Source organism: Littorina saxatilis, linkage group LG6, assembly GCF_037325665.1.
Source record: "Littorina saxatilis isolate snail1 linkage group LG6, US_GU_Lsax_2.0, whole genome shotgun sequence".
NCBI classification, from domain to species: Eukaryota; Metazoa; Mollusca; class Gastropoda; order Littorinimorpha; family Littorinidae; genus Littorina; species Littorina saxatilis.
Window position 1 is genome coordinate 50745459 of NC_090250.1, and position 14277 is coordinate 50759735.

General features: G+C 42.1%; 1 protein-coding gene across 1 annotated transcript; it reads right to left on the bottom strand.

Annotated features, from left to right (window-relative positions):
• Window positions 1–643: 643 nt before the first annotated feature.
• On the bottom strand, window positions 644–1108 carry LOC138968042 (uncharacterized). Its single transcript, XM_070340605.1, has one exon. It carries the CDS (start codon window positions 1106–1108, stop codon window positions 644–646), a length of 465 nt encoding a protein of 154 aa, XP_070196706.1.
• Between the last annotated feature and the right edge of the window lie 13169 nt (window positions 1109–14277).

The window sequence follows — 14277 nt, forward strand, 5'->3', positions numbered from 1 at the left end:
TGTGGTGGTAAGGTCACGAGTCGTGAGTTCGAATCCCGGTCGCTGCCGCCTGGTGGGTTAAAAGTGGAGATTTTTCCGATCTCCCAGGTCAACTTCTTCTTCTTCTTCTTTGTATTCAGTTGGCCGCTGTCAGCGTGAGTTCGATCCCAGGTTCGGCGGAAATTTATTTCACAGAGTGACTTTGTGTGCAGACTCTCTTCGGTGTCCGAACCTCCCCCTGTGTACACTACATTGGGTGTGCACGTTAAGATCCCACGATTGACAAAAGGTCTTTCCTGGCAAAATTGCTTAGGCACAGTTAATATTGTCTACCTATACCTGTGTGACTTGGAATAATAGGCCGTGAAAGGTAATATGCGCCGAAATGGCTGCAATTACTGGCCGTATAAAATTTCATCTCACACGGCATCACTGCAGAGCGCCTAGAACTGTACCCACGAATATGCGCGATATAAGACTCATTGATTGATTGATTGATTCTTCTTCTTCTTCTTCTTCTTCTTCTTCTTCCGTAGAGGACTGGGTTCTTGCGAACGTCTCAGAGTTCTGCGGTTGAGTCACTGTTACCGAGAGTGGTTAGCTCCGGCAAACAGGGAGACTGAAAGGTGGGGAGGTTTAAAACTATGTACAGGGGAGAGTGCGTTCAAGGGGCTCTCATGCCCGACTGCAGGAGACTGCCGCCGAGACGGGAGCGAAACGACTCCAGGGAGGGGGCCGACGATACCAGTGTTGGCAACTTATTCCATTCGGAGATTGTGCGGGGGAAAAATGAGTTTGAAAGGGCTGGGTGGAGGGCGTACTCCTGGTGCAGCCGGCCAGCTCCCCGTGTTCGAGGGTCAGACGGAAAGGTGTACGCCGCTGCGGCGATGGCTACTAGTGAGTTTTTGATTTTGTACAACATCACTAGTCGCATGTTTTGGCGGCGGGTCTCCAGGCTGTCCCAGTAGAGTTTGTTGAGCATAGTGGTAACGGAGCCAGGGTTCCTGTCTGTGTAGTTGTTGAACACATACCTAGCTGCTCGTCGCTGGACCTTTTCAAGTGGAGCCTTTTCCTGTTCAAGGTGGGGGTCCCATACTGTTGCAGCATACTCCAGGGTGGGCCTGACCATTGTGGTGTAGGTTGCCGTCTTCGCCTTTTGGGTACACTCCCTCAAGTTGCGTCGCAGAAAACCAATAGTCCGGTTCCCTTTGGCAGCCACGTTGTTGCAGACCTGCCAGTGACTTAACCCCTTTCGTGTGTACACGCAAGCACAAGACCAAGTGCGCACGGAAAAGATCCTGTAATCCATGTCAGAGTTCGGTGGGTTATAGAAACACGAAAATACCCAGCATGCTTCCCCCGAAATATAGAGTGCTGTCCCTTCTGCGCCGAGCGGCTGCATTTCAGGGCTCTCTCATATTTCGTACTGTACGCCCTGAGTCGCCTTGTAGTGAGATATGTGCGCGATATAAATTCTCGTATTATTATTAGTAGTAGTACAGAAGAAGTAGAAAATATATAGATCTATAGAATATGTAGACTTAATTGGTGGATACCTTGTTGACAACACTGAAATGTTAAAGAGATTTTTACGATCATTTGTAATTGATAATTTGATAGATGATTATAAGTTTATCGAAATATTATTGAAAGGCATCCCGCAATATTCCCGAAATATTAACCAGACCATAATTATTTGTAATTGTACAAGAATGTATTAAACAGACAGGCAGCTTCCGTAAATGAGCCTCGACACTCAATCTCAATATATTTATTGGACACTGTGATGTGACAAAAAGTCGTCGTCCTGGAGTTTTGGCTTAACTCGATTCTTGGCCATTGGATGTTTTTGTGCGTTAGACTAAATAAATTATTCTCCATGAGAAATAGTCTCTAAATACGATTGACAATACATGATTCAACATTCTTTTATCTTCCTATCCATACCAGGTACAATTATAAACACTGTTTCATGATGAAAGTAAGGCCTAAAAAAAAATAGGTGTGGTTACGGTTACCCGACCTACCCTATTTTTAGGGGCCGACCCTATAACTTTTTTTATTACATTTGTAAAAAAAAAATTTAAAAATATAAAATAAAAAAATAAAAAAAAATAAAAAAAAGTGCAGAAAACGCAATGAAAGCGAAAGCGCTCGAGTCGCACACTTATTTCCCTGTCAAGTAGGTTTAATTTGTACACATTAGAAAAAAAAGTTTAAAAAAAAAAAAGTGATTGCCTACCTTCCTACCCTATTTTTTGGGCTATGTTACCTTAACCACACCTATTTTTTTTTTGGCCTAATCAGTTTTGGCCTTCTGTTGAAAAGCTGTCTAAAATGAGTTACGCCAAAATTGTATGACGACGTTGATATGCTGATTTACCACTAGTTCCTCATTCTTACTCTCATGTATTTTGTCGTTGCTTTTATTTATTGATTATACCTCGATTTTTGTGCAATTTAGTGACATATTCCCCGATAACAAAACGTATTAACCTTGTGTGTGTGTCTTCTGTGCACTTATTATTACTGTAATAATCAGATTCACTCTCCCCAAATATTGGCGCTCCAAGTCTTCTTCGTCTTCTTCTTCTTCCTTTAAGCTTATTCTTGTTCTTTCGTTGTCCCTTACCTTCTGTAATACCCTTTTCTATTTGTTTTGTATCTTGCTTTTCTGTTTGTTATAGTATTCTTCTCAGTCTTCTTCTTTGTTCATGGGCTTAGACTCCCACGTTCACTCATGTTTTTAGCACGAGTGGATTTTTACGTGTATAACCGTTTTTACCCCGCCATTCAGGCAGCCTACGCCGATTTCGGGGGTATTTTTGTGTTTCTATAACCCACCGAACTCTGACATGGATTACAGGATCTTTTTCGTGCGCACTTGGTCTTGTGCTTGCGTGTACACACGAAGGGGGTTAAGTCACTAGCAGGTCTGCAAATAAGTTGACCTGGGAGATCGGAAAAATCTCCACTCTTAGCCCACCAGGCGGTAGCGACCTGGATTCGAACTCACGACCTCCCGATTAGGAGGCCGACGTCTTACCACTACGCCACTGCGCCCGTCTGTTATAGTATTCTGAAAAGAGTATTTCGATTTAGTCCGCCATCATGCTTGCCACTGTTTTGTTTTCATTAGGATTGCTTAAAATAAGTACTTTGCTTGAGTGAGAAATCCTTAATGCCATAATAAAAAACGCTCGCGCTGGACCCGAGTACTCTTCAGACTGGCTCGCTCCCCCAGTATGAACGTTTTTGTCTTGTGCACGTGGATTTAAAAAAAAAATATTTATTTATTTTACACAATTAAAAAAATTATTAGAGTAAAATAAAACATTAAAACGTTCATAATAAACAATAGTAAACAAGAATTAAAAAAAAAAATAGACCGCCCATGCCGGGAATCGAACCAGGATCACTTTGGCCACCAACTCTGACAATTTTGCCAGTGAACTCAAATGCCTAGGGTGCTAAAATTAGGTCGCGCAACACGCGAAGTCAGTGGCACACGCACGCAAAGCCTGGTGTCGCTATCTTGGCGGTTCTATCAGCCGAACGGCAGTTCTATCCCACCGCGAATTGCGCCCACCGTTAAGAGTCGTTTTTGTGATTTATTTCGCATTTAGGTCCCAGGTAACATTATGAAGTTTTAATACGATCAATCGGACCTATTATCAAGTTAGTGTATCAACTTTTGAACGAACTGCGCCCAGTAGTTTCCCAGCAATAAGCTGTTAAGTCGAGACAGACACACACACACACAATTAAAGTCTGCTGGACCCTCCTACTGCGTACTCGGGGATAATCATACTGTTCATGTCATGATAAAAATTGAATAAGGTCTTGTTCAAACCAAATGTTAAAGCCAGTCAAAAAGCAATAGAGTCAAAGCCAGAAGTTTTTGTTTTTTTCATTCTTTGTTTTTCCTTCTCCTGATTTAAAAAAAAAATAGTCGTTTTTTCGTTTCTTTTTTAAGATGCATTTTACCTGTCGCCCTCATTCAGACTATAAACGACGACATCACGAATTCTGGAGTTTCACATGACATGGCCGAGAAAAGTTTATGGCTTGTTTTTGCTCATTCGCGTTTTGTGGCGCAAAAAAAATTCAAAAGATTTTACAATTTATATCACTTAACTTCCCGTTTACGACACGCCTCTGCTACCCAAGATTTATTGTTTTAAATCTGAGAAGCCAACCTGGAGCGAAGCAGCAGAACAAACACGCGTCGCTATAAATGTAATATGCCGGTGTAGGATCCGGTCCGGTCCCCCCTCTGAAGTAGTCCCCCGGGGGACCAATTCGTGGCAAAAACTGCTCTATAATGGTCCCCCCTTAGACATCCAGCCTCGTTTTTCTTAGGTATTCAAGCCATTTTCAATCTATATCTTCGTCCGGTATTATATAGTGCACAGACAGCAATCTCTTTGTTTGACTATATTTTGCAGAAAATAAAATAGATCTGATTTATAATGCCGTTCAAAAGAAAAATCACATGAAATAAAATGAATAATAAATAAATACTGATAAGAAGAAATGAAACCAGTCTCTGATTCTTTCCTTTCTTTTCTCTGAAATTGCTGGTAACATTACTAACATTGTAACAAGAAAAACGAGGCTGGATGTCTAAGGGGGGACCATTATAGAGCAGTTTTTGCCACGAATTGGTCCCCCGGGGGACTACTTCGGAGGGGGGACCGGACCGGATCCTATGCCGGTATAGAAGTTGTGTCACTTGTATCGGAGCAGTGTGAATTATCATGTCCATTATCTTTGGATAAACCAAACGATAATGTTGTTTTGCACAAAACCGTACTGCTGTTTTGCCAACAAACAAACAAACAAACAAACAAAAACAACAACAAACCACCCGAGTTTGCCTTGCTGAAGCTCGCCAATTACGAACGATCTGAAGTTTGTCAAACTTGTTCAAGTTTGTTGATGTGTACGAGCCTCTCAGGCTAGATTAGCATATCGATGATGGTTTGCACAAGAGGACAGGCATCTTTAATTTTCGAACGGGTGCATCATAACTATTGTGAACATGTTTTGAAACTGAGAACAACAGTGTCCAAAATCGCCGTTTGTCCGGAACAGAAGAAGATTAAAGGCACAGTGCAGCTCACAGCCTTCGTTTTGCGTTTTTGTTGCAGCTGAGTGCATTTACAGTTCAATAATCCTCCTATGGTAGTAAAACAAACCCAAAACTACCCAACGACGACATCTGTGAAGCTCGACAGTTTCTTGTTCACGCGAGTGCATAAATTAACCTAGTTATTACGTGGTGTTTGGTCGGAGTTCGATTCAACTGAGTGATTCCGGCCTCCATTTTGTTTTACACAAACTCATGATGACGTCTGACATAGTTTGCTAGTGACGTGTCTTTTTGTGCATGATGTGGTGATCTACTTGATCTAAATTTAGATCCAAAAATAGGTCAAGACCAGCCGGGTCCGAGTACGAAATTAATTCGTAAAAAAATCGCAGTTCTTGACTCTTTGGGTGCAAGTCAATGAAACTTGGTAGTTCTTCAAACGGATAGCTGCCTGAGGTATGACTAAAAGCCCCAGGGGCTCCGTGCACCTGGATTTGACAAGTTCAGTACCTTTAAAGGCACAGTAAGCCTCCCGTAAACCATCACAGATACTGTCAGGCTTTTACACACAGTACAAACACCCTTCCATTTGAACACTCACCGAACGGGAACATCCTAGGTGCCCTACGTAAAGAGAGCAGCTGCTGATACTTCAAATTTCTTTTTCTTACTCTTCACTGACAGTTGCAGGGGAATCAAAGAAAGATTCTCGTCTATGCAGAGGGCCTACCGCAGAAATGTGGTTTTCTCTTTTGCATAGAAGTTTGAGAGTTCTTCTCTGTTTTATGCCAAGAGACTGCCTGATGAGAGCTTCTCAGCTCGAAACCGGTAGCAGTCTTGGCTAAACAAAAACGGACCTTTTCAGGTTCAGCACTCTATGAGAATGCCCTTAAAAATGCATTTACGGTGAATTCTCAATCCATTGAGGTTGTAGAACTCTCCTCGGGTTATTCTTGTTCAGTGTTGCAATCGGCTCCGAAAGGGTTTGATTCTCCAGTAGGCTGTCTGTGATCTAGATCTAATTCTTACCCCCTCCCCCCACCTCTTCCATTACCTCTAGTGTGCTCCCTGCTTTCAAAATTCCACTAGTTGGGGAATGTAGGCGGTGGAGACACACACAGAGTAAAGGATGATCTCCCTTGCTCATGATGTAATTTCTATAGATGCAATCTCGCTCTTGACGTCATTCTATATTTAACTTTCCTTTAAAAGTACAAGCGATTGAGTGCACATTTTGGCATTTTTAGCAGCGCTCTCATTATAAATTTCTACATATATATATATATAGTGGCTAATTACGATGTGTGTGTGTGAGTGTGTGCGTCTGTCTGTCTGTCTGTGTGTTGACACTGTGTGTGCGTGTTGAATTCAGCAAAACAGAACAATCCTTTTCTTATCAAAAAGCATCAAGTGTGCAGAATGTTCGTGTCTATCAAAGTGAAAAGATGTTTTTATCACATGTAAAAGCCTGAACAGATGAGTGGTGGCTTACAACAGACGGATTGTATCTTAAAAATAAGCTTGTATTGCCGCATATGTAGCCTAAATCTGTCGCATATGTCATAATCTGCCGATACCCCACCCTCTCATCCTATTCACACACACACACACACACACACACACACACACACACACACACACACACACACACACACATACACACACACAAACACAAATACACACAAACACACACACCACACCCAAACTTGTCATAGCATAGTGACGTTTTAATGGCGTCATGATGGCGTCATAAAATGAAGGTGTCGATGTCGCAAACTGCAAGTGATTTATGTATGTCGACAGTCGAACCAACTAAAACATGATATCGCCTCATCGCACGCGCGCACGCTCGGCTGACTTCGTCGGTGTCACGCCTTTGATTTTGTTGCTAACGCGATGAAGCGGAACATGTAAAGGCGATGATAAGTTGCCGTTGTGCAGCTATATCATGTATAGGTGTGTGTTACGAGGGGTCAGGTGGGAGGGTGATTTATTTTATATGGTTGATGTTGTGTGAGTGTCACAGAGAGATTGTGGGGTGGGAGGGTGATTTACTTTTTATGCTTGATGTTGTGTGAGTGTCACAGAGGGGAGAGATTGTGGGGGGGTGGGGGGGCGGGGTACACAGAGAGAGAGAGAGAGAGCCTAGAGAGAGAGAGAATAGGATTATTTTTTATTTTATTACTGATGGAAATCGCAAAAGTAAGATTTGGTTCGTTCATCCCTCGTCCATGTAGGTGTGTGTGTAATTGTGTATGTATGTGTGCGTGCGTGCGTGCGTGCGTGCGTGCGTACATGCATGCGTGTGTGTGTGTCAGTGTTTGTGTGTGTTTGGACGGGTGGGCGGGTATACAGCAATAAAAAGCAGGTATGTAACCTTTCTGGTACAAACAAAAATCGTATATCTCTGCGTAAGTTTTCAATCAAAGTGTTACAACTCTCTTCTGTTTGAGTTAGCAATTCCTAATTCGTGCAGTGTTGTTATGTCACTATCAGCCAAAACACTTGAAACTGACACGATTCTGCACATTGTTCAACATGCGTTTGTTCTGGTCACAGACGGTTTGAGGAAAAAAGGAAGGGGGTAGCGTCTGTGAAAAGGTAGAGCTGTCTGTCTGTCTGTCTGTCTGCTTGTCTTCCTTGTCTCTCTATTTTTCTGTCTGTCTCTGTCTCTCTCTCTCTCTCTCTCTCTCTCTCTCTCTCTCTCTCTCTCTCTCTCTCTCTCTCTCTCTCTCGTTATCGCTCACTCTTTCTCTCGCTATCTCTCTCTCTCTCTCTCTCTCTCTCTCTCTCTCTCTCTCTCGTTATATATATCTCTCTCTCTCTCTCATTCTCTGTCTCTCTCTCATTCTCTGTCTCTCCCTCTCTCTGTCTCTCTCTCTCTCTTATTCTCTCTCTCCTTTGAGGAAGAAAGGAAGGGGGTAGCGTCTATGAAGGGGTAGAGCTGTCTGTCTGTCTGCTTGTTTTGTTTGTCTCCCTATTTTTCTGTCTGTCTCTGTCTCTGTCTCTGTCTCTGTCTCTCTCTCTCATTCTCCCCCTCTCTCGCTCTCTCTCTCTCTCTCTCTCTCTCTCTCTCTCTCTCTCTCTCTCGTTATATCTCTCTCTCTCTCTCTGTCTCTGTCTCTCTCTCTCGTTATATATATCTCTCTCTCTCTCTCGTTATCTCTATCTCTCTCTCATTCTCTGTCTCTCTCTCTCTCTCTGTCTCTCTCTCTTATTCTCTCTCTCCTTTGAGGAAGAAAGGAAGGGGGTAGCGTCTATGAAGGGGTAGAGCTGTCTGTCTGTCTGCCCACCTGTTTGCGTGTAAAAAGTTTCTGAAAGTGACAATTCGAACTCCAAACAACATTGTGTATGGTGAATTGGGAAGACATCCGCTGTATATTAACTCTGCAGTCAGATGTGTGAAATACTGGTTTACACTGCTGAAGCAACCTGATTCAAGATATTCCAAGATTGCATATAAAGCTTTATGTAATTTGGCATCGAAGGGCCACACAAATTGGGTCTCACATGTGCAGAGTCTTTTATGTTGTAATGGTTTTGCTGCTGTGTGGATGTACGGAACGGTTGGGAATGAGAAGTGTTTCTTACAAGAGTTTAAAAGACGTTTACAAGATTGTTTTTGTCAAGAATGGTTCTCCTTTTTAGAATGCAGTGAACGTTTTGACATTTATAATTGTTACAAAACATGCTTGGAAAAAGAGAAATACATTGAATTAATCGAAGATATTAAGTACAGAGTTGCTCTTACTCGTTTCCGCGCAGGAGTATCCGAAATCAACGCTCACAAGTTTCGGTACGCACCAAACCAAACGACAAGAAACTGTCCTCTCTGTACAGCTGATAGAGAAGATGAACACCATGTTGTATTTTTATGTCCTTTTTATCAAGACCTTCGAGCAAAGTATTTGAAAATCTCGAACTCTAAGACGCTGCAACAACAACTTGTGTATTTCTGTGGCAATAATGAGGAAAATGTGATGAACAGCTTCAGCAGATTTGTGTTCTTCATGCTACAGAAGAGACGAACCCTTATAAATGAGGTTCAGTGATATGTCATCAGGGTTTTAATGTATTTGTTGAATTTTATGCGTGACTATAATTTATAACTGTGCAGATACTATTGCTGTTATTTTAACCACTATTGTAAGGGGCTGTGGCCTTAGACAATTAAAGATTTGTTCTTGTTCTTGTTCTTGTTCTCTCTCTCTCTCTCTCTCTCTCTCTCTCTCTCTCTCTCTCTCTCTCTCTCTCTCTCTGGAATGCTCTTAAGTGTTTTGTTTTTACATTTAGTCAAGTTTTGACTAAATGTTTTAACATAGAGGGGGGAATCGAGACGAGGGTCGTGGTGTATGTGTGTCTGTCTGTCTGTCTGTCTGTCTGTCTGTCTGTCTGTCTGTCTGTCTGTCTGTCTGTCTGTCCGTGTGTGTAGAGCGATTCAGACTAAACGACTGGGCCGATCTTTATGAAATTTGACATGAGAGTTCCTGGGAATGATATCCCCGGATTTTTTTTTTTCACTTTTTCGATAAATACCTTTGATGACGTCATATCCGGCTTTTTGTAAAAGTTGAGGCGGCACTGTCACACCCTCATTTTTCAATCGATTGAAATTTTGGAAAAGCAATCTTCGACAAAGCCCGGGGTTTGGTATTGCATTTCAGCTTGGTGGCTTAAAAACTAATGAGTGAGTTTGGTCATTAAAAATCGGAAACTTGTAATTAAAATTATTTTTTTATTAAACGATCCAAAAACAATTTCATCTTATTCATCGTCATTTTCTGATTCCAAAAACATATACATATGTTATATTTGGATTAAAAACAAGCTCTGAAAATTAAAAATATAAAAATGATGATCAAAATTAAATTCCGAAATCGTTTTAAAAACTATTTCATCTTATTCCTTGTCGGTTCCTGATTCCAAAAACATATGGATATGATATGTTTGGATTAAAAACACGCTCAGAAAGTTAAAACGAAGAGAGGTACAGTAAAGCGTGCTATGAAGCACAGCGCAATCGCTACCGCGCCAAACAGGCTCGTCACTTTCACTGCCTTTTGCACTAGCGGCGGACTACGTTCAGTTTCATTCTGTGAGTTCCACAGCTTGACTAAATGTAGTAATTTCGCCTTACGCGACTTGTTTATGTTTATACTCGACCATTATTTTGATGTTTTACTCGTTTAATACTTTGATTAGGTATGAAATGATAGCATGTGTGTGTGTGTGTGTGTGTGTGTGTGTGTGTGTGTGTGTGTGTGTGTGTGTGTGTGTGTGTAAGTGTGTGTGAGTTTGTGTGTGCGTGTGTGTGTATACGTGGGTGTGTGTATGTGTTTGTGTATGTGTATGTGTGTGTGTGTGTGTGTGTGTGTGTGTGTGTGTGTGTGTGTGTGTGTGTGTGTGTGTGTGTGTGTGTGTGTGTGTGTGTGTATGTGCGCAGTCTTTGCTTTCGTTTACAATTATTCTCTGTATATGTTCCCAGGACAGGTTGGAAGATTAGGCTAAGCCTAAAACCTTTATCCTTATGTAATAAAGTTCTGAGTTCTGAGTTCTCTCTCTCTCTCTCTCTCTCTCTCTCTCTCTCTCTCTCTCTCTCTCTCTCTCCTCTCTCTCTCTCTCTCTCTCTCTCTCTCTCTCTCTCTCTCTCTCTCTCTCTCTCTCTCTCTCTCTCTCACGAGATAAAGGCATTAGATAAGTCCTCTGAAATTACAACTGTCCAAAGGAAGAACTCAAATGCAGCAAGTTAAAGAATATCGCATACTTGGTCTATCGACGAAGAAATGAAATGGCATACACACATAAACAACCTCTGCAAAGTGTTATCAAGGAATTTATTTGTCAAAACTCAAACATTATGCGAAGTCTGAAACACTTAAAATGTTCGTTAATGCTCATATAATGCTTCATATTAATTTTGCTTCGGTGATGGCTGCACTGATGTTCACTTACTAAAACTTAATTATTTGTGCCGTCGTGCTGCTAAGCTTATCCTGCAGGAATCGCACATGTCTACAGAAATGAAGTTAAACAGCCTTAAATTCCTTCGCCTCAAAAAACATTTTGCATACAATAAGGCTGTCTTTTTATTACACCCCCGGTATAGGGGTGTGTATAGGTTTCACTCGATGTTTGTGTGTTTGTTTGTGTGTTTGTTTGTGTGTTTGTTTGTGTGTTTGTTTGTGTGTGTGTTTGTGTATTTGTGTTCGCAAGTAGATCTCAAGAATGAACGGACCGATCGTCACCAAACTTGGTGAACAGGTTCTATACATTCCTGAGACGGTCCTTACAAAAATTGGGACCAGTCAAACACACGGTTAGGGAGTTATTGGTGGATTAAAATCATACAAGGACTTATAGAGGCACACCCCCGTTGGTCAAAGGGAAATAACCATTCTCACTGCCACCAACTGAGAAGGTTATTTCCCTTTGTCGCTTTGACGGGGGTGTTTTTCCTATCGGAGGAATTTCTTGTTTAAAATAGTTTATGGTGATGTGCTCAAATATGTGTAATCGTATTTTACATACGTTATAGGAAGAGGTATGTGTCTCACAATTTACTCCCACCAATTCCCCGTAAAGATCTTTATAAATCAAGCTTTGCTTTTTCAGGACCATCTCTGTGGAACTCTTTACCAATTGAAATCAAAAGATCCACATCTTTAAAAGCATTTAAAAGGCGGGTGCACATACATTTGATGACCATACAAACTGCCCCTTGAAATCTGGGTTTTATTGTGTATTCTGATTATGTATACAATGCTCTTAAGTTTTTCATTTTATATATATATATATGTGTACTAGAGGAATACCCGGTTTCGCCGGGTGAATCGCGAGACAGAGACAGACAGCGTGGCGGTTCACCACAATCACCTTTGAAGGCGAAGTCCTCTCAAACGGGATTGAGAATTTTAGAGCTTTTTTCTAAGCCCTATATTAACTGTTATGGTTTCTCAAAGACCAGAACATACAGACAGACAAAAGCCGCCAGACCCCATCACAAACAGAACTCTACAATCCACAGGTGTTGCCACCACACACACACACATACACACAAACACACACACATATACACACACAAACAGACACAGACACACACACACACACACACACACACACAGAAGCCGTATATATATCTATCTATATATATATAAACTAGAATGAATACCCGCTTCGCCGGGTAGCCGGCTTCGCCGGGAAGAAGTACTTAGAGCCGTACGCCGGCTTCGCCGGGTCCGAACAATGGACCCGCCAAGCTTAGGTCCCTCCCAAATTCGTGGAATGGGAACAGCACGAAAATGATTCAGTGGCCATAATGCCATTCCTGACCATATCGAGTCCCATCCTTGTCGACGAATGTAACCGTGTTAATCACCTTTGGAGGCGAACTCCACTCAAACAGGACTGAGCAAGTTATGGCTTCTCAAAGGAAGGCCAGTACATAAAATTACGTTAAAATTAATATTAAAAGTCCTACGGTTTTGAGCCATTAAGGACTTGAGTGTTTCACATAAAATTACGTTAAAATTAATATTAAAAGTCCTACGGTTTTGAGCCATTAAGGACTTGAGTGTTTGTCCGCTTTCAAAAAGAGGAAAGAAAGAAACAAAAAATAAGGAGAGGAGGGCAGGGGGTGGGGTTGAGTTGATAATGCTCTGTGGAATTTGTTAAAATGAAAAGTAGTTAAGATGTTTCTTGGTAAGAATTATAAGTCTGTATTCTATATCTTGAATAACGGGCTTGTAATATTATTTTTTAATTTTTTATTTCAAATCGAATTAAAAAGTGGAACCTTTCAGGATCACCAATAAAACCAAATAGATGAGCAAGTAAGAGGAACACGAACAATAAATCTCAAAACTTTTTACAAATAAAAGGATTAAGATGTAAGCCACGAAGGCCGTGGTAATAAAAACAATATGTACAGTTTGGCGACTAGTGGGCCTTGGGTGAGGATATGTTGTCTAGAAGGTAGTCGCTGGAATCAGGAGGGATGGCGGGAGCCACTCGACCTCAAACTGAAACACGCTGATGTGATAATCTGGGCTTAGTTATACCCACAGCCCCATGTCCGAGTCCCTGACCAGTCGGCACAGCAGCAAGCTGTGTGACCAGCCTAGAGAACTACTACTGCGCAGATAATCCTGGGGACTCAGACCATGGAGCTGCATATGGTCATATAAGGTTTTAAAGGTAATTCTATTTGTAGCGCATGGAGCGAAAATGTGTTGAAATGAATAGGGTTCTCCACAATGGCAGGACTTGTTGAAGATATGGAAGCGGCAGCCGCCGGCACGGAGGCGTCTGAAGATAGTGAGGAGGTTTGTTGGGAGATCGGGGTGTAGATCGTTCATATCAATGGGTTGATAGGACAGAGATGTTACGTACTGACTTCGAATGAGTTTACGGATTTTACTGTAGAACTCGGTTACTGAGTAGCCGATGTTAGTGTTAGCTGGGCTAGATTCTGCCGCTTCTTTGGCAGCGACATCCGCCAGTTCATTTCCCCGGACCCCTACGTGAGAGGGGACCCAGAGAAATGATACGGATGTGCCGGATGAGATTAACTGGTGACATATAAAGAGGATTTCTCTTTGTAGCTCTGCCCGATTTGATGTGTTTCGATGCAGAGCTTGTAATGAAGAGCGCGAGTCAGAGCAGAAAACTACCGCACGCGGTGTGACTGGGAGGTCATTTATAAAAGTGCATGCCATGAGCAAGGCAAATAGCTCGGCTGAGAATATGGAGATGTCTTTATTAAGAGTATATTTCCTTGAGATTTTGAGATCTGGGATCACAAAGGCGCAGCCAACGCTGCCGTCTGCAAATTTGGATCCGTCAGTAAAGACTTTTAAATGCTCCGAGAATTTGTAGTTTAGGGTTTCTTTTGTAACAGTAGCTAGGTAGACGGGGTTATCTTTTTTGGTAGTATTATCTTCACTGTCGTATATGATAGTAGGGGTTTCCTCAAGCCAAGGCGGGTAGGAGGGCGGGGGGACCCTGGCCAGCTCACTGACCTTCACCCCGCTATCGGCTAGAATGCGGTTTACTGTGTCGGATAAGGGTAGCGTTTTGGCCAAGAGTTGAGTGCTATGTTTGGTGTTGGCCTCATAATTTTGGTGCTGAGGAAAAAAGTCAGTCAGGACCTCGCAGGCAGAGTTCTCTACCGCGTGGGCTCTGACAGCATACTGAGCTGAACGGAG

Bases quoted from the DNA above. Each gene is read 5' to 3' on its own strand.
- LOC138968042 (XM_070340605.1), bottom strand. From the start codon at position 1,108: ATGGTCAGGCCCACCCTGGAGTATGCTGCAACAGTATGGGACCCCCAC.